Source organism: Corticium candelabrum, chromosome 10 (genome assembly GCF_963422355.1).
Source record: "Corticium candelabrum chromosome 10, ooCorCand1.1, whole genome shotgun sequence".
Classification (NCBI taxonomy): domain Eukaryota; kingdom Metazoa; phylum Porifera; class Homoscleromorpha; order Homosclerophorida; family Plakinidae; genus Corticium; species Corticium candelabrum.
The window spans coordinates 8,392,770-8,417,529 of record NC_085094.1 but is presented as its reverse complement, the minus strand read 5'-3'; the positions used below and the strand labels follow the sequence as shown (position 1 = coordinate 8,417,529).

General features: G+C 39.7%; 4 protein-coding genes across 11 annotated transcripts in view; 2 read left to right on the top strand and 2 right to left on the bottom strand.

Annotated features, from left to right (window-relative positions):
* Positions 1–35: 35 nt before the first annotated feature.
* LOC134185536 (serine/threonine-protein kinase Nek8-like) lies at positions 36–5,167 on the bottom strand. Of its 2 annotated transcripts, none has more exons than XM_062653345.1 (11): positions 5,113–5,167; positions 3,961–4,399; positions 3,748–3,797; positions 3,559–3,640; positions 2,423–2,884; positions 1,905–2,135; positions 1,574–1,652; positions 1,479–1,517; positions 873–1,415; positions 364–519; positions 36–287 (listed from the first exon to the last, which is right to left on the bottom strand). In XM_062653345.1, the coding sequence occupies exons 1-11, from the start codon at positions 5,157–5,159 to the stop codon at positions 262–264; spliced, it is 2,154 nt and encodes a 717-aa protein (XP_062509329.1). In that variant the 5' UTR covers positions 5,160–5,167; the 3' UTR covers positions 36–261. The 2 variants fall into 2 exon arrangements, with proteins under 2 accessions (XP_062509329.1, XP_062509330.1); XM_062653346.1 differs by lacking the exon at positions 5,113–5,167 and having other exon boundaries at positions 3,961–4,240; positions 4,294–4,400.
* Positions 5,168–5,222: 55 nt separating this feature from the next.
* On the bottom strand, positions 5,223–14,011 carry LOC134185659 (inversin-B-like). Of its 2 annotated transcripts, XM_062653500.1 has the most exons (26): positions 13,925–14,011; positions 13,672–13,843; positions 13,425–13,604; positions 13,327–13,371; positions 12,480–12,690; positions 12,309–12,406; positions 12,113–12,181; positions 11,888–12,055; positions 11,725–11,823; positions 11,376–11,480; positions 11,172–11,309; positions 10,686–10,814; positions 10,535–10,612; positions 10,345–10,469; positions 10,181–10,282; positions 10,069–10,125; positions 9,808–9,948; positions 9,598–9,742; positions 9,138–9,239; positions 7,658–7,770; positions 7,518–7,598; positions 7,000–7,447; positions 6,140–6,235; positions 5,777–6,085; positions 5,511–5,639; positions 5,223–5,442 (listed from the first exon to the last, which is right to left on the bottom strand). In XM_062653500.1, exons 2-26 carry the CDS (start codon positions 13,837–13,839, stop codon positions 5,377–5,379), a joined length of 3,402 nt encoding a protein of 1,133 aa, XP_062509484.1. In that variant the 5' UTR covers positions 13,840–13,843; positions 13,925–14,011; the 3' UTR covers positions 5,223–5,376. The 2 variants fall into 2 exon arrangements, with proteins under 2 accessions (XP_062509484.1, XP_062509483.1); XM_062653499.1 differs by lacking the exon at positions 13,925–14,011 and having other exon boundaries at positions 13,672–13,906.
* A 303-nt stretch (positions 14,012–14,314) lies between these two features.
* LOC134185531 (ATP-dependent RNA helicase DDX4-like) lies at positions 14,315–23,249 on the top strand. Of its 3 annotated transcripts, none has more exons than XM_062653339.1 (14): positions 14,315–14,462; positions 14,544–14,736; positions 15,959–16,048; positions 16,541–16,645; positions 16,704–16,808; positions 17,285–17,389; positions 18,459–18,536; positions 19,063–19,349; positions 19,528–19,812; positions 21,523–21,832; positions 21,938–22,037; positions 22,110–22,380; positions 22,702–22,806; positions 22,932–23,249. In XM_062653339.1, the coding sequence occupies exons 1-14, from the start codon at positions 14,412–14,414 to the stop codon at positions 23,025–23,027; spliced, it is 2,181 nt and encodes a 726-aa protein (XP_062509323.1). In that variant the 5' UTR covers positions 14,315–14,411; the 3' UTR covers positions 23,028–23,249. The 3 variants fall into 3 exon arrangements, with proteins under 3 accessions (XP_062509323.1, XP_062509322.1, XP_062509324.1); XM_062653338.1 differs by having other exon boundaries at positions 22,908–23,249; XM_062653340.1 differs by lacking the exons at positions 14,315–14,462; positions 14,544–14,736 and adding an exon at positions 15,345–15,841 and having other exon boundaries at positions 22,908–23,249.
* A 438-nt stretch (positions 23,250–23,687) lies between these two features.
* Positions 23,688–24,760, top strand: part of LOC134185439 (rho GTPase-activating protein 29-like) — a 12,491-nt gene continuing 11,418 nt past the window's right edge. For 3 of the 4 annotated variants that reach the window (XM_062653225.1, XM_062653224.1, XM_062653226.1), the window contains exons 1-3: positions 23,688–23,864; positions 23,937–24,111; positions 24,758–24,760. The exon at positions 24,758–24,760 is cut by the window's right edge and continues 216 nt beyond it. In XM_062653225.1, the coding sequence (XP_062509209.1) occupies positions 23,754–23,864; positions 23,937–24,111; positions 24,758–24,760 (289 nt within the window). In that variant the 5' untranslated portion in view covers positions 23,688–23,753. Of the gene's footprint in view, positions 23,865–23,936; positions 24,112–24,165; positions 24,410–24,757 lie in introns of those variants that run through there. The other variant, XM_062653227.1, reaches the window with a different exon arrangement.

The window sequence follows — 24,760 nt, the reverse complement described above, 5'->3', positions numbered from 1 at the left end:
GCCCATTAATTAATGCATTCCAAGGGTTTGCAGTGTTTGTCAAGCTCTATTCAGCATGTGGAAAACGCAATACATTAAATTGTACAGTTAGTTCACCTTTAAAATTAAAGGCAATAACTTACTGTATATCAATTAATTAATTAATGATAATCATGCAATCACTAGACAATTGAAAGTAGTTTTACAATATGCCCTAGCCCTAGAGATGGTTTCAGCAAAATGTACTTAATAGCTACATTTCGCACACAAAGCCTTTCTAGGTCATCTTGATGCTGCTGAAGTGAGTGCTAAACAATATGCAACAGAATGAAGATATACTATGAGACCCAGATTGATATATCAAGAAATGTACAAAGCACTGACATTTACAAGCCATGAGTGTGTGTCCATGGCTACAACACACTGACTGAACTGTGTGATGATCTTCAAAAGGAACAAGAGTTGGTTCAAAGCAGTCTTCTTCAGACTCCCTTCCAAGACGTCCTCGTTTCCCCTTACCCCATGTATATACATGTCCACCTATAACATAAAATTGAAATACCATGTGCTGATATCAAATGGCACTTTTATCTATTGCCACTGTGTCAGTTCAACATTTCTCTTACGGTACAGTTGTTGACAATTAGCAATTGTCGACAATTTCCTATCGGTGTCTGTCTGTGTCTGTCTGTATGTATGTATGTGTGTACGTAGGTATGTAGTATGGATGTCCAGATATGTATGTATGTTCGCCTGTTTGTCTGTCTACTACATATATTTCATACACCAAAACTGATACACACAATATAGGCTAGTACATAGGGAAAAAACCTCCAACGGTTACATAAGACATAAAGTAGCTAAATTGACCTATACATGTATAGTTTTCTCACCAGATGTAACTGCAACTGTGAAGGTATCGCCACACTGAACAAGATCTACACGTTTGCCATCTAATGCTCTTACAAGCTGAGGTCCTTTCAAAGCTGCATCTCTTCGATATCCTAACTGACCAAATGCATTTGATCCAACTGTAAAGCACTGTCCCTTCTCACTCAACACAGCTGTGTGAGAAGTCCCCATTGCAATACTTGTAACTCTCTCACCACAGAGAGGAGCAACAGTAACAGCAGTAAAAGTAGAGACATCTTCAGATGCACTGACTGATGTCGCAGCAGGAAAACTCGACTGAGAACTAGCAGAAAAAGGCTTTTCTGACTTTCCAGTTTTCAGTTCAAGCGCACTGGATGGTCTGTCTGACTGATCCAAAGCTAGTTTATTACATCGATTGCTGCCACATGCCAATATAATGCCTTCTTGTGTTAAAATGACGCTGCAGTCTGTACCACAGAAAACAGACTGAGTTTGGTGAGAAGATGGGATGATGACTTGCTGAGGTGTTGTATGAGACGTCACACTTCCAAGACCTAATCTACCTGTAAATGAAACACTATGCTAAACATAAAATTTAATACTATGAAGAATTATACAAAGACTACCATTGTCTCCTCTTCCCCATGTAAACACATCACCTTCCACTGAACAAAACTACCATTGATTGCAAAACAGACAGACCAGTGTACTTATGATTCACCTGTTACAGCAGCCATGTGGCAAGCTCCACAAGACACCTGGTGAACTGAAAAACTGAGGAGTGCCTCGACAATTTTTGGCTAGAAGCAAAACCAATGAGATAAACCCATTCAGCTTCACCATAAATATGAGAAGGCAAATGCACATGCTTCTAACTGTCTTTGTGGTACTTGTGTAGTGTGGTGCAGTGTGGTGTAATGCAGTGTGTGTGTGTGTGTGTGTGTGTGTGTGTGTGTGTGTGTGTGTGTGTGTGTGTGTGTGTGTGTGTGTGTGTGTGTGTGTGTGTGTGTGTGTGTGTGTGTGTGTGTGATTTGAACAATCGTTCTCCTCACCTGTGCAATATCATTGTTATGACCATGACCTAGCGCTCCGTTAATTCCATTGCCAAATGTCATAAGAATCCCACGTTCCGTCAAACATGCAGTGAAAAGGTCACCACATGACACTTGTTTCACTGTCACTCCTGATAGACCATCCACATAACGAGGAACACTCACGTAACTATCACGATGAGAACTGCCATCTGATCGAGATGTCATCGTAGTCATTGTTGCACTTTGAGTCTAAGTAATACAAAAGAGTGCAGTTATGTGTCGACATGTACTACAAACTTATTACACTTCTTGCCCTGTATAAAGCTTGGCTTGAATCACACTAAATATATAAACACAAACATACACACGCATGCATGCACACATCAATAAACCATCCTTTCTCACAATCTTACAAATTTATTGTTTAATTGGATTAGAAACTTGTCTATTGATCTTCAAAAGCATGTAAATCTATTTACAACCGTCAGAGTCCCAACTGATATATATCTGTCAGTAGAAATGAATATTTGCTGTACCTGCCATGTAACAACTCTTCCATCTGCTGTCACTCCCAGTTTCTGCATTCGTCCACAAGCCACTGTTTGTACATGAGCATCAGACATGACCGCAAGCATTAGAGGTATGGCAACCCCTCCACCCCAGTAATACACGCTTGGACGTGTAGTTGACCGCAATTTGTAATGATCAAAATCAGTGAGGCCAGGAACACTGACACTGCGGCCATGCTTCATCTGATGTGAAGTATATGACATGGCATGAGATGCACTTGCCACTAATGGAACACGTCCAATGTCCGTCTGTAGATTTATCAGAGCACTAATCACAATCGGCTGTGCCATGATTTCATTTAATTGAGGTCGTTGGCTTGGATCTAGATGCAACATGCTGAGAATCAATTGCTTTAAGTGATCGCTGTACCGAGGAGAAATGGGAGCAAATGTCCCACGCATAATTTTCAATACAAGAGCAGGAAGATTCTATGCATAACAAAGACGTTTTGTCTATGCATGAACATCAACATCATTCAACATGCCAAGCATGTGATAAAATCAATACAGGCACCATTCATAATGTTCACTTACAACAAGCATATTTAGGGTGCATTTGAATACTAGTTCTAGAACTGGAATTGATGGGGGAGCAAAGTTCTCTAGCGTTCAATTGGTAGTTCTAGCAGTTCTGCCTAGTGAGTTGTTAGAACTGTCACGCCCTAAACGCAAAAATTTCCAGAGGTTACCACAGTGAAAAGGCAGGGTACAGATGCTGAGGCCATTGTGGACCTTCTTGTTGGTTCTAATGCACTTGCGGCACCATCGGCTTGGCAAACACCAGAAGAAACAACGTTTGGAACTGATTACAGTGACCTTCTTGGCAAGCAGCTCCAAAAAACCGAAAGCGAAAGCACTGCTGATGTTCGAACAGACTACAACAAGTGGAGTAGAAATACCACTCTACTTCTTATTGACGCTTACCGGAAGTATGAGCCTTTGAACTTGCCAACAGTTCTAAGCGTTCGTTTGCTAGCAAGAGTTCCAACAGCTCTGACAGTTCTGGCAGTTCCAGTTCTAGAACTGGAACTAGTATTCGCACGCACCCTTACAGAACAGTTGACAAACACAATGCAGTCATCCACAAAAAAAGTAGAACTTACTGATGCTTCAAATGCTCTCTGAAGAGTTGCAAGTTCATAGAGAACACAGCCAAGTGCCCAGATGTCACTCTTTTGATTATATCTAACTTTAGTCAAGACACATACATGTGCATACATACACATCGGCTATAAAAATATTACTCTTCTGTTCAAGCTCACCAAGCATACAAAACCTGTGGGAAAGGATACGGTTTTCCTTCACATAGTTCTGGTGATATGTAACATGGAGTGCCAACAACCTACAAATACCCATTCTCTAACCACAGAAATACAACTTATTGGTAGTTTTAATTAATGTATATGCATTTTTCCCAATTTCAAGTGCCCAAACAATGCAACTATTCAAAGTGTGGCAGCAAGAGAACTTGCAATGCAATATTTAATTGTATTTGTTAGACATACCGTGTGTGCCTTGCTCTTGCTGCTCAAAACTTTTGAGATTCCAAAGTCTCCAACCTTCACTACTTTCCTCTTCTTACAAAGCATAATATTTTGTGTTTTCAAATCTCGATGTAAAATATTCCTGGAGTGCACGTGTTGTAATGATAAAAGTATTTGAACAAACAGATGCATTATTTCCTCTTCATTCAACAGATGATCTCCACGTTGTTGAAGATACTCAAATATTGTCCCACCCTGAGCATACTCCATAGCAATCATAAGAGCTTTGTCTTCCAAAAAACTGTCAAAGTATGCAATGATGTTCGGATGACTGAGCATACTTAAAACCTTCACTTCATTCAATGCTGCTTGTCTCTCTTCTCGTGTCATTTCCTCGATTGGTATTTGTTTTATTATCACTAGATTATTGTCTTCTATTCGACGACAAAGATACACAGTCCTACAACAACAAAACCATATAATACTGTAAAGCATTGAGGTAGATAACTGATGCAGTGCCACGTCAATCGTCTAATCCTATTTAAAATTAACAGATACTTCACTCAGTAACAGATCTCTTGCACCTATGACATATGTTGCCTGTAATTCTATAACTCCGTGTTGCTCACAGAACACTTTTGGGAAAAACAGCTCTTCGTAACTCAACAGACTTAATTGCAGCAAGTCACTGCTATGCACACTTGTAGCAACACTACTACGATAAATAAACTCCCTCATTACATAAAACTGTGATTACATAAAGATTACAACCTGAAGAAATTAAGAATTAATACAATTATGTACAACATACGCATGCTGATCTCAAAATTAATTTCGTGGTTTACAAACAATTATAATTCCAATACGGGAGCACAAAATGAGACAGAAATTACTGTATCCTAATTCTTTAAGTGTCACGCAAACAAAATCATCACACTTTGATTTCACTAGACATGTACAATAGACACGGTTTGGAATCATTATAATTAGTGAAGAGATCAAATCCTGCATGTAGACTGCCTATGTCCGGTCTGCCTATACGTTAGTTAATTAATGTCTGTACAGTTAACTAAAAACAGCTACAAAAGACCAACAAACTGTGTTGCCATATCCATTGTCTCGGATGACTTTTATGAGGCCCCCATAACTATTCTCTATACAATGATTTCTTACCCGTATGCTCCTCTCCCGACACTTCTTATTTTTTCGTACTTCTCCATTAACTCTCCTAATCAACTCAATAACGTGCGCTAAGACTGGCCTCGGATCCCACACCGTCGCGCTCACATAAATTCTTTTTAATATTTTTTTATAAATATCATACCACAGCTTTATAACAACTACACTATTGTATATATACTGTACAATACTACGTGTTATAACACAAATTGTGCAGACTACAAATGCTCATAGACGTATATTAGAGTCATCAAGATCTCAGGAAGAAACAGCAGCCAAATTTGAAAGACGTTGGTCTTTCTTTGAAGATTCCACCTGATTTTTCTGTATTAACAAAGGCAAGTCAATTAAGTCAATTTCAGAAATCAGACATAATTACACAATGACCACACCCTAGCTAGAGATTCCAAAGCGTCTGTTTCTGATCGAAGTCTAATGACTTCTTCTAATGCATTCTTTATCTGCTGTTTTAAATCTTCACGACTCGTTTGCATTGCAGATGCTCCCAGTGAACTTTGTGACTATGCCAACCAACAATATTAAAATATGTTAATATCAAAGTCCATTTGATAAATATTAATAAAGATTAAAAACTTAATTTACAAATCATAAACACACTAACAAATACAAAAACATGGAGGACCACCAAACAGATTACTTGTGATCGCAATAGCTTCTGCATTTCCTTTACTGATTCCACCACTCGCCTCAGCTCTTCACATCTCTCCTTGTATTGTTCAATATGTAGCTGATGCTGCACCAACACGTCCTTGTTGATTCTTGTTTTGCTGCCCCGACTTCCATTGACAGACTTTGCTCTATGCAACAGTGAGCCGCTCGACATGCTGGTCTCGCTAGAATAGAGTTGAGTAGGTCGCCCATGACCAGAAAACCTTGATGAATGAGCTCGAACAGATTGTAGTTCAGATGTTTGTACTTTCTGCCTTACATCAGCTAACTCTCGATCCTGCAAGAAATATCTACTTAACAAAACTTAATTAGAGTAGATATGACAACGTACCTGAAACCTTTTCAGAATTGTCAGTTCTCTCTTCTCTTCGCGTAGACGTTGAATTTCTCGATCACGCAGTTCAATTTTATGCAGCAATGACTTGTTCTGACCAATCAGATAAAAGTTTTACCATCTCGACTTCATTACTTGTTTCATGTGTTAGTATGTGGAGTTACTGGGTTTATATAAACATTTGAAAAATTCCACCCTGCAACATTGTCAGTGCACAATTTCTGCACACTGGCCATAGTCCCTCAATAGCCAAGGAGCAGAAGCATAAAGCAACCCCTTCTTATGGTAGAAACTAAATAAAATTCAGCTGGGCAACTACAGTAACCATCCTAAACAAATTTGTGTGCATGCCTGTAGCATATGAATGTGACTCACATGTGATTTGTTATCTTCTTCAAAAATTTTGAGCAATAATTAAGTCCATAAAAACAAATCAAGTTGCTGTCACCATTCAACTATGAGAACTACAAGACAGCTTCTGACATGAACACAAATATCTGCATTCATAGGTGCATGTGTCACACAACAGTGAATGCAGCCGTGCACACAACTGCATGACACGAGCTTCTTTCTTTTTGCTAGTCAACAATGAGTTCACGACTGCCATTATAACAAGCGCGCGTGCGCACACACACACACACACACACGCACAAACACACACACACACACACACACACACACACACACACACACACACACACCATTTCCTAAAAATACATTCAATCAATCGGCTAATAAGTTTAGAAGTGCTACCATACCTCAACAATGACACGACAAACACATACAAGGTACAACATACATTAATAATTAATATACACAAAGAAAATAATTTTGAATAGCTACCGTAATGTTCACACCTGTCTCTCCAAATTGGAAGCAAGATTGTTCAATACAACTGGTTCTCCTCGTGGTCTCCTCTTCCCAATCTTCTCTGATCTCTGTTTATTTGATTCATTTGATTCCCCAGTTGTTTCTTTCTTCTCTATATCAGACTCTGAGAATTTCACAGCAACTGGTTGTCTCTCAGTCACACTTTCCTTTTCACTTTGATCAACCTCACCAGACCTTACCCTATTTGACAGTCTTCCAGCACTAATATCTGGTAGATTAACCCTACAACTAATTTCACTGTGTTTTGAATAAACGTCACGGAATGATGAAGGTGATGTGTTGCCTCGTTTCTTAGCTTTTGATGACAAAGTAACAACTGGACCATAATTACCAGTAGTGGTCACAGAAACATAAGAAGGATTTAAAGGCCTTTGTGGGCAAGCCAAATGTCTTACAGGTGCAACACGAGGAAGCCTGCATGTAAAATCATCAACAAATCGTTCTCAATATCAGCAACGAAATTGTGTTGTCAACTTTCATCAACCTGATTTGTATTGGAGGCACACAGCAATTGTGCTCTTGCTCACGAATCATCTTAAGAGCCATCAGTGCTTGCTTTCTTTCTCTACAACAGTACACCACACTGTTTGTAATCATACACTTGTTTGGATTTTGATATCTTACTCTTCAAGGTTTGCTTTTAGTGCAGCATAGTTTGCTTCATACCGACGCTTTTCATTCACATATGCTCTCCATTTCTTTTGTATGATGCTAGCTGCACGACTCCTCACAGAAAACTGCAATAAAAAGAAAGCTAGTAGACAGAAGTTCATATCATATTCACATGTCATCATTAATTTTAATTATCAGACAGAAACCAACATCTAAAATCATATTATACAACATCCTTTCTCATGCAACATTTGCTTTCCAGCAATATACCCACAGCAATTGACAGTTACTCAGATTTGGCAACTACTGTAAAAGAGAAAAATGTAATTAAAGGAATTTAATCTAATGTTTTAATGAAAACAAATTGTTTGCTAACTTTTAAATTGCTGCCAAAAGTGCCTTGTGTGTGTGCAGTTTAGCAGACCCTGCTAGTAATATCCTAGACTTGCAGAAGTGTACCACTCCAGGTTTGCTGAGTGTGCATCTGAGTGTAACTCAAGGAGCAGTTCTTTGAAGCAAGAATCACAGCTGCTACCAACTAAGTACTGTACAGTACCATAGGCTAGAGTTGCTAGCGTGCTTCACAATGCTGTTTGTGGTCACTTTTGTTTATAAACTATTGTACTAGTACTAGTAGTAATACTGTACTGTTCAAATGGATTCTGCATACTACTTGTAGTACTGGTTGTACTCACATCATTAACTTTTCTGCCGTAAACTTGCGCAAACAAGTCATCTTTGAAAAATCGTTAAAATTTCTCCCATTACATTTCCTCTTTACAGTATTTCATACCAATGCATTTCACATCTATTCACATAAACGTCTTACTAAATGTTTTCTGTTAGTATATGCATGACATTCCAGTACAAAAGAAATCAAAGTTGTAACAGAAACATTGTAAGATATGTTGTAGTTAACGTAATCAACAAAGTACACCAATAAAAAAATTAACCCAAGTGATCAACATTACAAGTGTAGGGGCATGTTTCTTTTATTCTCTTCTGCCTCTCTCTGCCTCTTCTAGAGACAGAAGAGATTCACCCTTGTTTCTTTATTTCGGTGGAGGTGTCAGAATAGTGGTCAGAGGTGTCAGAACCCTCTTCCGCCTATTCCAGGAGAGGAGCAGAAGAGCTGGAAGAGAAGAGGTCAAGAAGTTACTGACTAAACTCTGCTGTGTCTCTTTTTTATTGGCGTTTAGTTAGCACGTGCGTAACAACTTCTTCAAGCTCTCCAGATGATAAAAATCTTATTTCGTCATCTGAAAGAAGCAGCAACATCACTTCTGCTACCATTCCTGCCAGTTTGAAACAAAATCACTGCCAAAGAATTAACACAAGCACATGTGCAACATCTTCCGTACCGTTTCTTTATACGAAGATCTTCCATCTCGGCCAACTCTTCCAGACAACTCTTCCGGAAGAGGCAGAAGAGAATAAAAAAATGCGCCCCAACTAACTGATTCACAGCTCCATAACTATGTTTCCCCTATACCTGCAGCTTCTTAAGTCTCTGAACTCTTCTTCCCGTCAACAGTTGTCTTGCAGCACATTGAAGTACAAGAGCTGCATGCTCTCTTGATATATCTTGTCGTTGCTAAAGTAAACACACAACATTCACACAAATCTGTGAATATATCTTGATATCACATCCTGTTTAGCCTTTCTCTTTTAGACTTCTGTTGATGTGCTTTATACAACTGCTGCTGCTGCTGCTTGCCTACTCTCTAACTGTTCGTTCATCTGTTCCTTTGTCTGTCTAACCTTCTGCATGCCATGCAGTACACCTGTTGTGTTAGCAAGCCTATCTATTTGTCTGGCTGACTCACTGACTTATTTTAACTTCATTAACTTCTGTTTACATCTGACTGCAGCCCATCTGAGTGTGGCACTGACCAATTGCATTACACTATAGTGCTTTCTAAAGAATTGTCAGTTACACACATCTTATGTACCTTATATCGCCTAAATTTCCACCAAGCCTGCACAAGTCTGGCAGCACGATGAAATTGTCCACCATTTGTTCTTGCTCCTTCTGATACCAGAAAGTCAGCACAAGCCTTTTGTTGGCCATCTACAGCCAGGTCAAGTGCAGTCATTCTACAAGCAATTTAAACATCAATTCAGACAAAACAGAACCACCAGCATATCTACATGTCATTTACTTGTGAATTGTGTTATCAACAGCATTAATTGGAATTCCACGCCGAATTAGGAGTAAACAGCAGTCCGTGAAACCTCCAGCAGCTGCTCTGTGAAGTAGAGTACGACCATCTTGTCCCACAACTTGAATATTACTTCCATAACTGCATGTTGAAAACAATCAGTAGCCAACATGCAATGATCATCAAATATTAGTTGAACAACATGCACACAACTGACATAAAAACTGACACAGAAAGGCACACAGTCACTGCTTTACTGACTCTATGAGAACTCTGATAGCTTCTGTTCTTCCACTGTCTGCAGCATATTGTATAGCCCTGAAGAACATCTGATTGTATACACCTAACACACCAACAACTGAATTCACATTACAGCATTCCATTAGAATCTGTAGCATGCGCTTCAGCTCCAGCATCCAACAACACCCGAAGAACATCTGCATGACCTGCACGAGCTGCCAAATGCACAGCAGTTCTAACAAACAACACTTAATTAAGACAACCAACCACACAACATAAAACAATCTACTTTTATACCTCTGCCTGTCATCCTTTGCAATAACACTAGACCCACTCTGAATGAGATCAAATGTTGTTTCTGCGTGGCCATAACGAGAAGAAAGAAGAAGAGGAATAGCTTGCGAATTATCAGCTGCATGTAACTACAACAAACACAACACACACAATGCAATGCAAAAACGTAATATAATAACAAAAGTCTATCTACATCAGCTCCCTTTGATATCATTAACTGACACAAATCAGAGAGACCAAGATGAGCAGTTAAGTGCAGGACAGTGCAACCCTGCAGAATTGAATGTAAATATGCAAAAAGAGTAAGTGTAATAGTTGGTTAATTAATTAAATTCATAACTTACTTTGCTGTCTTGTCGTTTAGTATCCGTTTCTGATTTGAGCAGCCAACTGACTGTATCAAGACAATCACCAAATATAGACCAATAAAGAGGAGAGAAGCCAAATTGATCCACACAATCAAACTGCTTTTTCTACCAAATGAAAACAATAATCTGCTACTGTAGTAACTCACATGAAAGTGTTTTGTATGTCATTGCTTGCATGTTGACGTTGGTACATAAACTCCGATTGTTTGGCATTTAGTACAGACAAACTAGACGTAACTAACTGTGTGAGAAACAACGAGAAGTAGTGCAAACTGTATCAGCATATCTCTAACATGTTTCTACCTTAATTAAAGAAAAGCAATCTTTCTAGACATAGACAAGAAAGTACAACCAAACAGACAGAATAAAAAGCAACAGTACATCATATGCAGACAAACAGAGACACAACATCTGCAGATACAACTTCTGCAGTCAGACCACGAATACTAAACATCTACCCACCTTGTTCGTGAGAGCACTTATAACACTTTCTTGTCCCTTTAGTGCAGCATAGTGTATTGCCAAGGCTCCATAGTTGTCAGTACGACTGATAAGACAATCGACAGACTTGACACCCAAAAAGAATTTCACACAATTCAACTGATATCAAACACAATGTTTAGAATCAAAATATCTTAAAACTGTTTCGTGTGCAATGAAGCATACGTGGCCACTGAATGCTGCCCAATGAAGTGGAGATAAGCCAACAGCATCTGCAACCGATGGTGCAATGCCCTTCTTGACTAAATACTCAACTACTTTCATATTTCCCTAAAAATTGAGACACAAACTGTATCAACTGGTAACAAAACAATTGATGAGAATACAAAGACATATAATACTACAAAATTTCGTACAGTCAACAAACAAAGGCAGCAATTAGAATGTATTAAGACATGACAATACACATAGATGTATCTCAACATCATAATAATTATCATATTAATTACCATAAATATAACGCTTTAATAATTTAATTAAGACAAGCAATTAATTTTAATTTTAATTTTCTCACTTCAGCTGCTGCAATATGTAATGCTGTTTGCTGAAAGTAATCTGTGAAATGAAGTGTTGGCTTGTGATGGTCAACAATAACACGAATGCATTTCACATTCTATACACCAAATACAAGTTAGTTCGCATGACCATCTCCCTGTAACTAAACCAGAACTGCTTACTGAATTTGCTGCAGCCCAGTGAATTGCTGATTTTCCTTGCTTGTCTGAGGACGTAGGATCTGCACCTACCTTTAGCAGTAACTGCACCAGACCACTCCCACCATGTCTTGCAGACAACATCAATGCAGTCACTCCATCTGTATCTTTCACATCAACATCAGAACCTCCCTACACATACAAACTTTGACCAAACATCAGCGGCATATCATTGCAATTTGCACTGACTTCTTTCACTAATATAGTCAAGACATCAGTCTGACGACGTTCAGCAGCCACGTGGACACATGTTTGACCCTAACCAAATATGACACATATACACAACACACAAATACAGTATAATAATACTAAAGGAATTTCTTGCATGTAGTTACTGTTTTAGTTAACACATGCAGCCACACACCACGTTTGCATTGTCAATCACCTTGGAGTCAACTTTAGTGATGTCAATTCCTTGTCGAAGCAATAACCTAAGAATTTCTGTTTGACCAAGCCGACATGCCCAGTGAAGACAAGTACGACCTGAAGACAACACAACAACAAGTTCACAACACCAGAAAAATATATGTTCCTACATGATTACATTAAGACTAACCTTGCCTGTCTGTAGCATTAATGTCACCTTGATGATCAATCAATAATGACACACATGCAGTACTCCCACTTGCTACAGTCCACATGAGATAACTACATCCATTATCATCAATCACATTGACAAGAGATACAATTCTTGGGTCAGACAAAAGTTGCTTCAAAGTTTTTAGATTGCCATGGCAACATGCAGCAAACAGTTGCTGATGCAAACCCTAAAAGCAATAATTATAATAAATCAAATCTTTATATATATATAACATATGAAATTATAATAGAATATTGGTAATTAATATTTGCATATATATATATATATATATATATATATATATATATATATATATATATATATTGGTAGTGTAGTGTGTGGGTTCTCGTTACGCCAGATCAACGAAATTTCTTGATGCCCAGATTCACCAGTCCAGTTTGAGTTCAACTAAAATAAAATTTAATGTGCGCATGCGCAGGTACTTTTTGTGGAAGAATTCGTATTTCGAGGGCAAAAATTGGCGACTGCATGGGTGTAAACAGCATGTGTTAGCGCATTTTCTTCCACATTTCTCTTGTCTCTTCAGACCACCTGTTTCTGTGTTTGTTTCCACGTTCTGTTGGCTCTTTCATGGTGTACTCGTGTCGCTGCTCTGTTTCCACGTTCCACTTGTCTGTTTCACATCTTTCAATTTTTTTGTGTTTTCGTGTTTTGCTGGATCTTTCATACAGTACCAAATGTCCCTCTTCAACTGTCATTTCTATGTGTCATTTCTATGTGTCATTGTATTTATATTATTGTAAACATAATAATTATTGTTATTAAAAATTAATATTAACTGTGTATTAATTAATTAAATTACCTGATCATCCAAGCTTTCCAATGTATTTGGAGACATCAATTGATTCTACAAATTCACAGGTGTTATCATATCAATCAACTACCTGCCAACTTCCTTGCCTTTGGTGCTGGTGCTAAACTGCACATGCGCAAATCAGGAAATACTCGACAAACCCTCTCCACTGTACTGCCCAAGTAAACGTCCTCTGCAGGTGATGGCGATTTTGATCTCCTTCCGTCTACTTGTCTGAACGACAATGGCTCGATCAGGCGGTTCAGACCATCTTGAGGCACGAAGGCCTAACACACATGCATATTCTCTCATACACTTGACGTCCTCTCAAGTCCTCTCACATTCACGTTTTACCATTTTTAGACAGTGTTCGATATAATCAACAGGAGATGAAAAGTTGATTGTGTTGCGCAAAAATACAGCACCAAAGCGCTTGAAACTCGATTTTGTGCCATCAACTTCTAGATCGTTATCAACAACGACAGATGCAGAATGAGCAGCACGCTCTAGTTTACCAGACATAATGCTAAAACAACACAGCAAATAGCAAACTCTCTCCTAAGCACAAAATCAAAGAAATAATAATGACTGTAGTAAGATACATTACCATGAGGCACATAGAAACCACCTTGCCGTAGAAACCAAACAACAAACTAGCTGATATCAACACAAGTGCGGTCAGTGACTCCAAGGCTTTAAGTATGCGGTATGCCACGCAATGCGACAAGAGCCGAGCCGACAAGTTTACTCACTAGATAACCGCTACACTGTATACTAGATCAAAATATTTTAGCACAATTTGTTAATTAAATATAGTTTTCCCTGATTTGATGATGAAATGCCAAACTGTGAAAAACACTCACAACAGATGAGTAACACCAGATGTTCCTTTTGTCAGCCACGTGACATAAATGTACGCGGCTGTTCGCCAAGCGGGCAAACAAGACTCTCGACGCAACCAATAGAAACTTGCAAAATGCGATCACGTGCTCACGATCACAGAGAACACGTGCGTGACTGTCACTATCACAAAACACGTGTGTTGACTGAGACCGGTAGCACGTGAAAGCCGACAACGAGAGCAAGAGAGGACGATGTCTGATTGGGAAGACGACACTTCTACTGGATTCTCATTTAGCGGTCAGGTAAACAAGCTCCCAATCTCCAGCTCATCGCCATTTTTCATGTTTCTTATTTCCTCGTATTCTTTGCGTTTGTGCGTCCAGACTGGTTTTGGCGCTTTCAGTGGCGGCTCTAGCTTTGGTAGAAATGAGACGGTGAAGAAGAATGGAGTGAAGAGTTTCGGAAATAATGATGGTTGGAATGAAAGTGAACCTTCCAACTCCTTCTCTTCAAACTCTACGTTTGCCTCTTCTTCTTATGATAGAGGCGCTCGTAGCGGCCGTGGAGGCCGAGGAGGTGAATAAGTTAATTAATACGGTGGCTATCATGAGACCATTGCATCTGGTGTGTGTGTGTGTGTCTGTCTGTCTGTCTGTCTGTGTCCGTCTGTCTGTCTGTCCGTCTGTCTGTCTGTCAAAGGTATTTTATTCAATAGAACAAAGTACGTACAGATGGAGGCTAAATCCTCTACAACACAATGTCCTCATCAGTCCAATTAACTACACACGTGCTTGCTCCTTTACTAAAAAAAAAAGTAAAGGCCAAATGGCCTTGGAAAAACACAAATTAACTAGCATCATCTAAAAGTCTCTCCACTTTCCTGTAGATGACTCGAGCATTGGCTTTTTGTAGCTGAATGGACATGCGCTCCCTCCAATGTGTCTTGAATGAGGAGGCATTTGTTGTTCCATAGGCATCCGTTGATCTACTTGACAAATGCTGTAGGTACATTTCTGCTTGTTGTCCCCATCGACCAAAATGTTCCAAGACTAGTCTGTCTGTCTGTCTGTCTGTCTGTCTGTCTGTGTGTGTGTGTGTGTGTGTGTGTGTGTGTGTGTGTGTGTGTGTGTGTGCCCAAGGAGCTGCTTCATGCGTGGCTACCATCAACTCGTCCAGCTCATGGTGTCAGACTAAGGTGGAAAGACAGGATTGTAAAAGACCTCAAAATGGTTGGCCTAACAAGCACCTGGTCCCAGCTTACGCAGTACAGGCAGAAGTGGAAGAAAGTCTGCTAGCAAAATTATCTCAATCGTCACTTCAAGAGTAGAATTAGAAAATGCCCAAAGTAGTCAGAAGGCTCATGACAGAGCCGATCCCAGCAGATGTCAAGACCAACAGCCTCTGCTGTGCACTACCTGCAAGCGACTGTTTAAGTCACAAACGGGGGAAAAGACACAATTGCAACAGAGGACAAAGTCGCCTAGATCCCTGGGAACGAGCAAAGGCCGGAATCAAGTGCGACAGATGCAGTCGTTTATTCACACGAGAGAGTGACAAGAAAAGACATAAATGTCATCAATGTATTTAGATTTGTGACGTATGTACCAGATAGTGACTTCCTTTTTCTTATGCTTTTTATGTTTTGCCATCATCCATGTGGATGGGCAGTTGAAGGTCGAAGGTGTGTGTGTGTGTGTGTGTGTGTGTGTGTGTGTGTGTGTGTGTGTGTGTGTGTGTGTGTGTGTGTGTGTGTGTGCAATATACACTTATTCGAAATTTAATTTGCTTTATGGCACAGGTTCGTCTGGAGGTACAACCGGTGGCTGCTACAAGTGTGGCAAAACGGGACATTTTGCCAGGGAATGCCCCAATGGAGACTCACAAGACAGTAATCACATGATGAGAATGAACATTGTAGCATGCCTTTCACGTGTGATGCACACTTTACACACAAATGCTGGCTATCATTCATTAATAACAAATTCATGATGTAGCAAGGTGTTGATGCATGTAATAATACAAACTACTACAGAAGGCACTGCTAATCGAATTTATGTGGCCACTGTAGTGGCTTCCATTATGCTTGCATACACTAGCTACATGAAATCCACGTTTGTGTGGTTAGCATAAACCCCATAAAGTCTATTCTCTATAGATTGTATCTGTTATCATTATATGATGGCAACCCCATCAACAACTTTCATTCCTGTCTTGCACTGTTACTATACCTCTTGCTATTAGGTTAAAGGTTACTAATAATGTTTTAGTAATTTTGTGCCAGCAACTTCAGTGACATCACAGAGACGATATAATATTATTTATTAATTAATTTTTTTAAATAACTATTTTATTTTGTGTGATCTTTTGCTTTTTTCTGTAGATTCATCATCACGTGGTGGCGGCGGCGGCGGTGGTGGTAACTGCTATAAATGTGGAGAATCTGGTCACTTTGCAAGAGACTGTCCTAGTGCTGACTCACAAGACAGTAAGTGTCAGTGAGTCAATGTGATCTGCTGTGTGTGAAATAGTTGCCTGTTATGTAGGTAGAGGTTCACGCGGTGGTGGTGGTGGTGGTGGTGGAAACTGCTATAAATGTGGTGAATCGGGACACTTTGCAAAAGAGTGTCCAAATCCCGAGAGTTCAAGTGGTATGTGTTTTGTACTGTAACAACATTCAAGCAGTCATTCTCGTGATAGAGCTTAGTATGAAATAAAGAAACTGAGAAAGGTTTCGTTTTGTGACGGTTGTGGGTCATGCTTGTGATAGATGTCATGAAACCAGTCATGGGCAGCTTAGTTGATGTTATTAGTTAATCATTGTCATCTGTTTTACTTCAAGATGAGGTTTCAAAGGAGACTCTTAAGCCTGGTTCACAATATTGTGCCAATGTTTGACTGGCCTTAACATCAAAGTCATCTTGTGAGCCAGACTTAACTTACATACACTTTTACAGTAGACGCTGTCTAATCACAGGGCTGGGACTTACTCATGAGTACACCACTACTGTACTGCATGTGCAATGAAGTTCCATTAACATGTAACTTATGCATATGCTAATGTCTTTTCGTTACATTTGTAAGCATTTTTATACAGTTGAGTGAGTGGGTGATGTGTTTTGTGTAGGAAGTGGTGCAGGACGAGGGGGAGGAGGAGGAGGAAATTGCTATAAATGTGGTCAGACTGGACACTTTGCAAGAGATTGTACTAATGAAGACAGTCAAGAATCAGGTAGAGCTAGCTATTTGACGTTTGTGTTCTGTTCGTTTGTATACTGCTTTAGCTGGCGAGTTGTCTATCGCTTTTTTGTAGACATTGTATGTAGAACCCTTGTTTCTATTTATCATCTAAACCGATCTTAAGAGATTATGGTGATTTGCACATAGAGGCTTTAATGGTGCAGAGTCACTGTCGGACATGCAGACTGCTTCGCTTTGAGAAGGGTGCACTTTTTCAAACACTCAGTAACCGCAAGGTCTTACATGTTACACTGAAGGCAAAGTGACTGAAGTCTCTCTCTAGCCTGAATTGGAATGATGAAGATGTTGCAGTATGAGGTTGCGTTAGACCGTGTCTGTTCGCTAGATTTTAGGCCTTCTATATGTAGTTCTCAAAAATTTTGTCCAAAATCTCAAGCTGAGGTTGCACTGCAGTTTCAGTAAAATTCGACAAACACCCTCGCACTTTCAGCCAGATCGGGGTTTCTTACTTTTTGCACGTGATCAGACAGCACACGTCACATTCTCGTAGGTTGCATCTGCTGCAGTTACGTCTTCCTCAGAGTAACCAAGCGCAGTTAGTTCACAGTGAGCACCAAATAATTGTATTGTTTAAAGCTTACACTGCCGCCGTGTCCGTCAATCGACACCTAAATAGCCGGTTTTGCAGTAGTTTTGTCTATTGACCTTTGTGCAAGTGCAACCTATAACCCGCATTTAAAGGACTTACTAGCCATCGAAACTGATTGTCTTGCCAGGAAACTTGAACATATGTTATGTACAATAACTACAACACAAAGCTACCTCACTTGAGATTGGCTCGAGTGCGCATATCTGACTGTGACTCTGCACATTTAAAACTAACGTAGTCACCAAGGGATTGTTATTAGCTTGTGCATTTTGCATGAGAGAGACTGACAAATGTGATGTTAGTCAGTTAGCTATCTATGCCAACAACATTGCATTGTCTATTTGCTTTAAGAATGAATAAAGCAGTCGTTTGTTGGTTTGACTTTTTCTCCACTATTAGTATTCTTTTGTATAACAAATCAGGTGGCTTTGTGACTAACATTTATTTGTAGGAGGATTTGGTGGATCAAGGACATTTCGTCCAAGACAGTCATCAGAACAAGATGGAGAAGTCAAGGCAGACAGACCTTGTAAGTTTTACAATTTTTGTAACGATGATGGAATGAACAAGTTACAAATTCTTATGAATGGAAGTTATTATTATATGGGCGTGTAGATATCATAATGCAAGCATAAGTTTGTAGCTGATGAGGGAGGTGGAGCGGCATGTTTCTTCTTTGAATTATAGTCAGTACCATAGTATACAGACACTTAATTCATTTTGAGTACTATTACTATTATTTTTAATGTTTTAGGAGCCTCAAAAACTCGCTGTTGTTTGGATACTTCCATTGGTTATTACGTTGGCCCTTAACAAGACACTGTAGATGATCCAGACAATGGTAGTAAATAGGAATGTAATGTGGGGTATATGTATGTAAGGGTATTTTAATGATAACAAATAGAGTACAAATTTGTTACCATCTTACAGATTAATATCTAATACAGTATAACGAATTATTAGAAACAACAGTGTTTGAAAATGAATAAAAATTACTTGATGAGTTGGAAAAGAATTAGTGATGTGGTAATGTGTGTGTGTGTGTGTGTGTTTAGCACCTTATGTTCCTCCTGCACCATCTGAAGATGAAGATAAACTGTTCCAGACAATTTCCAAAGGCATTAATTTTGACAAATACGATTCTATTCCTGTGGAGGCAACAGGAAGAGACGTTCCACCTCACATCACTGGGTTTGATGATTCCAACATTCATGAAACCATAAAGGAAAATATTAGAAAATCGAACTATGAGAAGCCAACTCCTGTACAGAAATATGCTATTTCATCAGTGTTGGCTAATCGAGACCTGATGGGATGTGCACAAACAGGAAGTGGAAAAACTGTGAGTCAGCAGCATTTCTCAGTACTTAGACTAGTGTATTGGAGGGATATATATGTATATAGACTATTGTACTGGAGGGATACATATATTAGACTGTTGTACTGGCAAGATGCAGCTCTATGTTTCATACAAGTTTTACAGAATTTATTTGATTCTACTAATTGAATCTGATCTGTAGGCGGCCTTCTTAATTCCTATTATAACTCGGATGCTGAACGAAGGTTTTTCAGGCAGTTATTTGGATGTCAAACAAACACCTCAGTGTGTTTGTATTGCTCCAACTCGAGAGCTGGCAATTCAGATCTACAATGAAGCTCGCAAATTCTCACACGGTACGTCACTGCGAGTCGTCGTTGTGTATGGAGGCACAAGTGTAGGTCATCAGCTGAGACAAGTAGAGCAAGGATGCCACTTACTTGTTGCAACACCAGGAAGACTAACTGACTTTGTGAACAGAGGAAAGGTAAAAATGAATGCATTAATAAACAACTTGTGTATAATAAATTTATATATACAATACAGTTACAGTTGAATAGTTGACTTGCTGATCATACCGTATTTCCTTGAATAATGCTCTTTGCTCGAGTGCCTCACTGGGGTAGTATTCAAACCACTTATATGCATGTGTGTCTATCAGTGTGTACGGTTGAGATGAAATGAACACCCAGATAGAATTCCACTGAGTGACGATGAAGATTCAACATATGCAACAGACCAGGAATATAATTCAAGTGAAGGCGAAAGTAGCCAGGGGTAACTGTAAGATTAGATTCGGTAATTTGTTTGTGTAATGTGATGGTATACAAACAAACTATGCAACAGTCTTATGGGCTTGCAAAAATAATAATGTCCTATGCTCAATAATTCTCCATGTTTTAGAACTATGAAATAGTACTCCATGGGGTACTATTCACAGAAATACAGTAGTTGGACAATGTTGGTTATATTTATTGCTGTAAATCCACAAATTTTTGTATGCATTTTATTTTTGTATTGTTTGTACGACTTCTAAATGTACTAAATTAAAATGCATACTAAAAATTTTCTTGGATGACAAGTTGTTATTACAAATCGCCACTATATCAATGTTGATGATGTACAATACCATAACACAAGATCCAACTGAACAATACACTGGTTTTACAACAACAAATGACCGAAATGAAACTCTGTACGTACAGCATGTCCAGTTTGCAACATTATGATGTCACTCAACTGAAACTGTTTCTGAAAGTACTCTGACAGACATCTAGCATGGCAGCAACAGAAGATGAACTAGACAGTTGGTGTTCTTGCAACAGTGACACTGCACTTCAGTTGATGACGCAGCTGCTGTCTTGCAAGGCATGCAAGTAATATAAGTCATCACTTTTACTTCCAATGCTGGTCCAAGAAGAAGGCGTCTAGCTGTCACTACCTTTTTCCGCTAAATTTTTAGTTGTACCATTTCCTCAGGCCGTCGGTCTGATACTAGTAACTGTTTTTGATACGCATTGCGGATTGATTGAACTGTTGACTTTTGTGACAATTTTGCAGACAAGCACGTGACCTCGTAAAGTTCACAATCTTCAGCAGCTTGGGCAAATGGTCAGCCTAGTGTTGGAGTCATGGACATGATATTGTCCTCTCTTTCTGCGCTTGGCTGCCAAGTGATCTCGATCCAACGCTTTCTCTACACAACTGCGATGTCCTTTTGTTGGATCTCGGCTGCTGCTCGCGATCTCCTTGGTAGTGGTAGTTCTTTTGATCTTTTGTCGTGAGCCAAGCATGGATATTACTTTGCTTTAGCTTAGAACTCATGAATCACATACACTGATGCACATACAGAATGAAACAGTTACTGTACTAGCGTGCGCTAAAATTGTTCGTTAGAGCCCGTACGAAAGTAAGATGCATATGAATGGTCTTCTGGTAAAATGTACGAAAATAGTTGCATAAGAATATTTGTGGATTTACAGTATTAGATTTGTTGGATGACTATGTAGAATATATGCAACTAAACAGAACGTGGATGGATATGATGATGTTAGTGCTGCTAACTTCATATTCTGTGTGTACATGTAGTTACAGAATGTAAGCTGTCAACATTAACTTTATTTTCTTATTTACAGAAAGATGCATTGATTAATACTCTTAATCAAGTGAGACATGTCACTGTGTTTTGCTGTTGTAGATTGGTTTTGAGAAGGTTCGTCATCTTATATTGGATGAAGCTGATCGTATGTTGGATATGGGATTTGAGCCTGAAATTCGTCGTATTGTGGAGTCAATGGGTATGCCTGGGAAGACAGAACGGCAAACTCTCATGTTCTCGGCCACATTTCCTGAAGAAATCCAAGTTCTTGCTCAGTCTTTTCTGGACGACTACATCTTCCTGACTGTAGGACGTGTAGGAGAAACAAGCTCAGATATTGAGCAGCATGTTGTACAGCTAGGAGAATACGACAAGAGAGACAAGCTCTGTCAGTTGTTAACTGCAGAAGGTAAAAACACACACACGACACTTACATACTAGTCAATATGGTTTATGTTCTGTAATGTCTGTTATGATGTTAGCATTGTAATTGTGACTACTTGCTGTTTTATAGGCAAGAACAGAACTCTTGTGTTTGTGGAAACGAAACGAAATGCCGACTTTCTTGCCAGTTTTCTGTCACAGTCGGGATTCCCAACCACTAGCATCCATGGGTAATAAATACTAAGTAGCTACTTGCTGTGCCAATATTTACATTTATTTATATTCAAATTTGATTGTAATAGTGATCGTTTCCAAAAAGAACGTGAGGAAGCACTTGAGGACTTTAAGTCGGGAAAGTTGCCTGTTTTGGTAGCTACAGCAGTGGCCGCCCGTGGGTTAGACATCGCTGATGTAAAGCATGTCATCAACTATGACATGCCTTCAGCAATGGAGGAGTACGTCCACAGGATAGGGAGGACGGGACGTATTGGAAACCAAGGAAGGGCGACATCATTTTTTGATGTAGCACGAGATGCTCATCTTGCAAGAGGACTCGTAGATATAATGTCCAAGGTATCGTAATATGTTGATTTTATGCAGCAGATGTGTTGTCTCCATGTTTGTCTATCTGTCTGTTTGTTTGTCAGTGCATGTCAGCACTATTTTGTTGTAATGAACTAAACTTAGTCCAACACCTTTAGTAAATATCTTACACCAGGGTCTAGCTAATAAGCAAATGGCTGGATGAGTAACTATTTACAGTAAGGTCTTTGTGTCTATCTGTTTGTTTATCTGATGTTTTAGAGTGTGTGCTGTAGCTGTTTTTGCTGATTGACATTCATCTATTTCTTTGTCTTTGTCAATTGTTATTATACTAATAACAATCTTTCCTAGGCACAGCAAGAAGTACCAGATTGGCTTGAGGAATGTGCTGAGGGAGCTATTGGTTCTAATTTTGGACCACAAGGAGGCCGCTTTGGGGCTAGGGATACACGACAGGTAGCTTACACAGACATCCATGCACTCAAACACGTACAATGATTATACAACACGTCAATCTGAACATTGATACTGTACGTCTCAGTTTGTTATTTGTGTAGAGGGGAGGCTACAGTGGTGGCAGCAGGGGAGGCTACAGTGGTGGCAGCAGGGGAGGCTACAGTGGAGACAATGAGGGGTTTGGGTCTGTACCTACAGGAGGAGATGATGACTGGGACTAGACGTTGAAGAAGAGAACTGTGATACGAATGACTAGTACAATGATGTTGTGTTGAGTGATTCATAAATGCTGTTAGTTGATCTGCGTGCATCTGGTTGATTACCCTTACAGTCAATCAGTGAGACAGACTTTGTTAGGATTAGTCATATTTTCTGGTTAACTAGAGTTGGAGAGCTATACGAAGGAGTTACAAAATTAGTAATGGCAACAAATCGTTCTCAAACTCGTCAGTTCCAAGTTATGCGTTTGTGTGAGCATGGTGAGAAGGTTTGGAACCTCAAGGAATAGAAAGATGCCTTTGTATGTACATGTAGACCATTTATATTGCAGCTATATTTGCTAGACAAAGACAGGTCCAAGAAATACATTTATTCCTGCTAAATATTCCAGTATAGACTGTCCTCTATCTGTACTGTCTTTGTAAATAGGTGTACACGTGTAAGTAATCTAGTGTACAGTAAACATGTTCTTAGACACTGAGTGTCTACAGTGCCAGACAGACTCAGTTTTTAATTGTTTAGTAAAGGATGCCGCTTTGTGATCTAGAATGTCAAGACACTGTAGGTGGCTGTTTGAATACGTCACGTGTTTGTTATTCTAGTCATGTGCATCTGATTGAAGTCACGTGTAAAGTGAAGAGTTAGAGCAAGGCGTGGTTATCTTGTGAACTCTGCCCCCATAGGACGAGGAGACATTTTGTGTTTGTCTAAGCGCAGCCAATTATCACATGTTCCGAGCTAAAAAGAAGCACAATCGAGTGCGTGATTGGTCCAATCAGCATGAAAGCAGGCAGTGGGTGTTGAACGAGGCGGATACTACGACTGATCAGCACGACAATGTGAGAGAGTGTGACGTCGATGCCAACTGTTGTGATTTGACGCCTAATCTACTTCCGATCATCTATTCTTAGAGTCCCCTGCTAGGTGCGAGTCTGCGCCTTTGTCGTTCATCCGATTCCCTATCATTTGACGCTGCGGATGTCGGAGATGTGATGGAACTTGATAGACAGTCACTCACCACTGATGTCGACCGCTTCTCTCAAGCGGTCAGTCAACTGAAGACGACTTTGTCTTCAGTCCCCGGCTGTAAGTATCAGACACCCTAAAATGCGCGGGCGTGTCGGTAGGAGCTGTCTGGGTTTGTATTGTAACATAAGTGATGCCTCGTCGATTTACGAAAGTCTAAAACGCGTGTAGTGACGACTAGGAGATGTTAGCATCATGTAGGTTGAGTGTAGGCGTGTACCGGATATATTTCCCATTCTTCATCGGTGAAGCCGCAGTTGTGAACGCTTTCTAGCGCCTTTTCTGCTGTTGCCAGCTAACCAAGACGTCGCTGTTTGTTTGTAACACAAGCAGGAAGAGATCAAACTCAGACAACCGGGTGTGTCAGTGAATATCTTGTGGTCAAATGTCAGCTTACTATACACACGACGACTCCCGCGACTGCAGGCAGCCTGCACTGTGTTCACTGTGCCGTCGTCATACATACCAGGACACACGTTGTTCTAGTGATTTCATCCCATCTCCTTTCTTTACTTTTTCTCTAGAACGTGAAGCTATTCCTCTAGAACGTAAAGCTAGAGGAAGGTTGTGGAATGCACTCATGCTGTGTTCAGACTCCCTAGTGACTTGACTGTAATGTAAAATACTTTTGTCTTTCCTCTACTTTCACTCGTTCAACAGTTTTCTCGTCATTTGTTTGTGATAACTTTGTGTATTGATGTGATAGCTG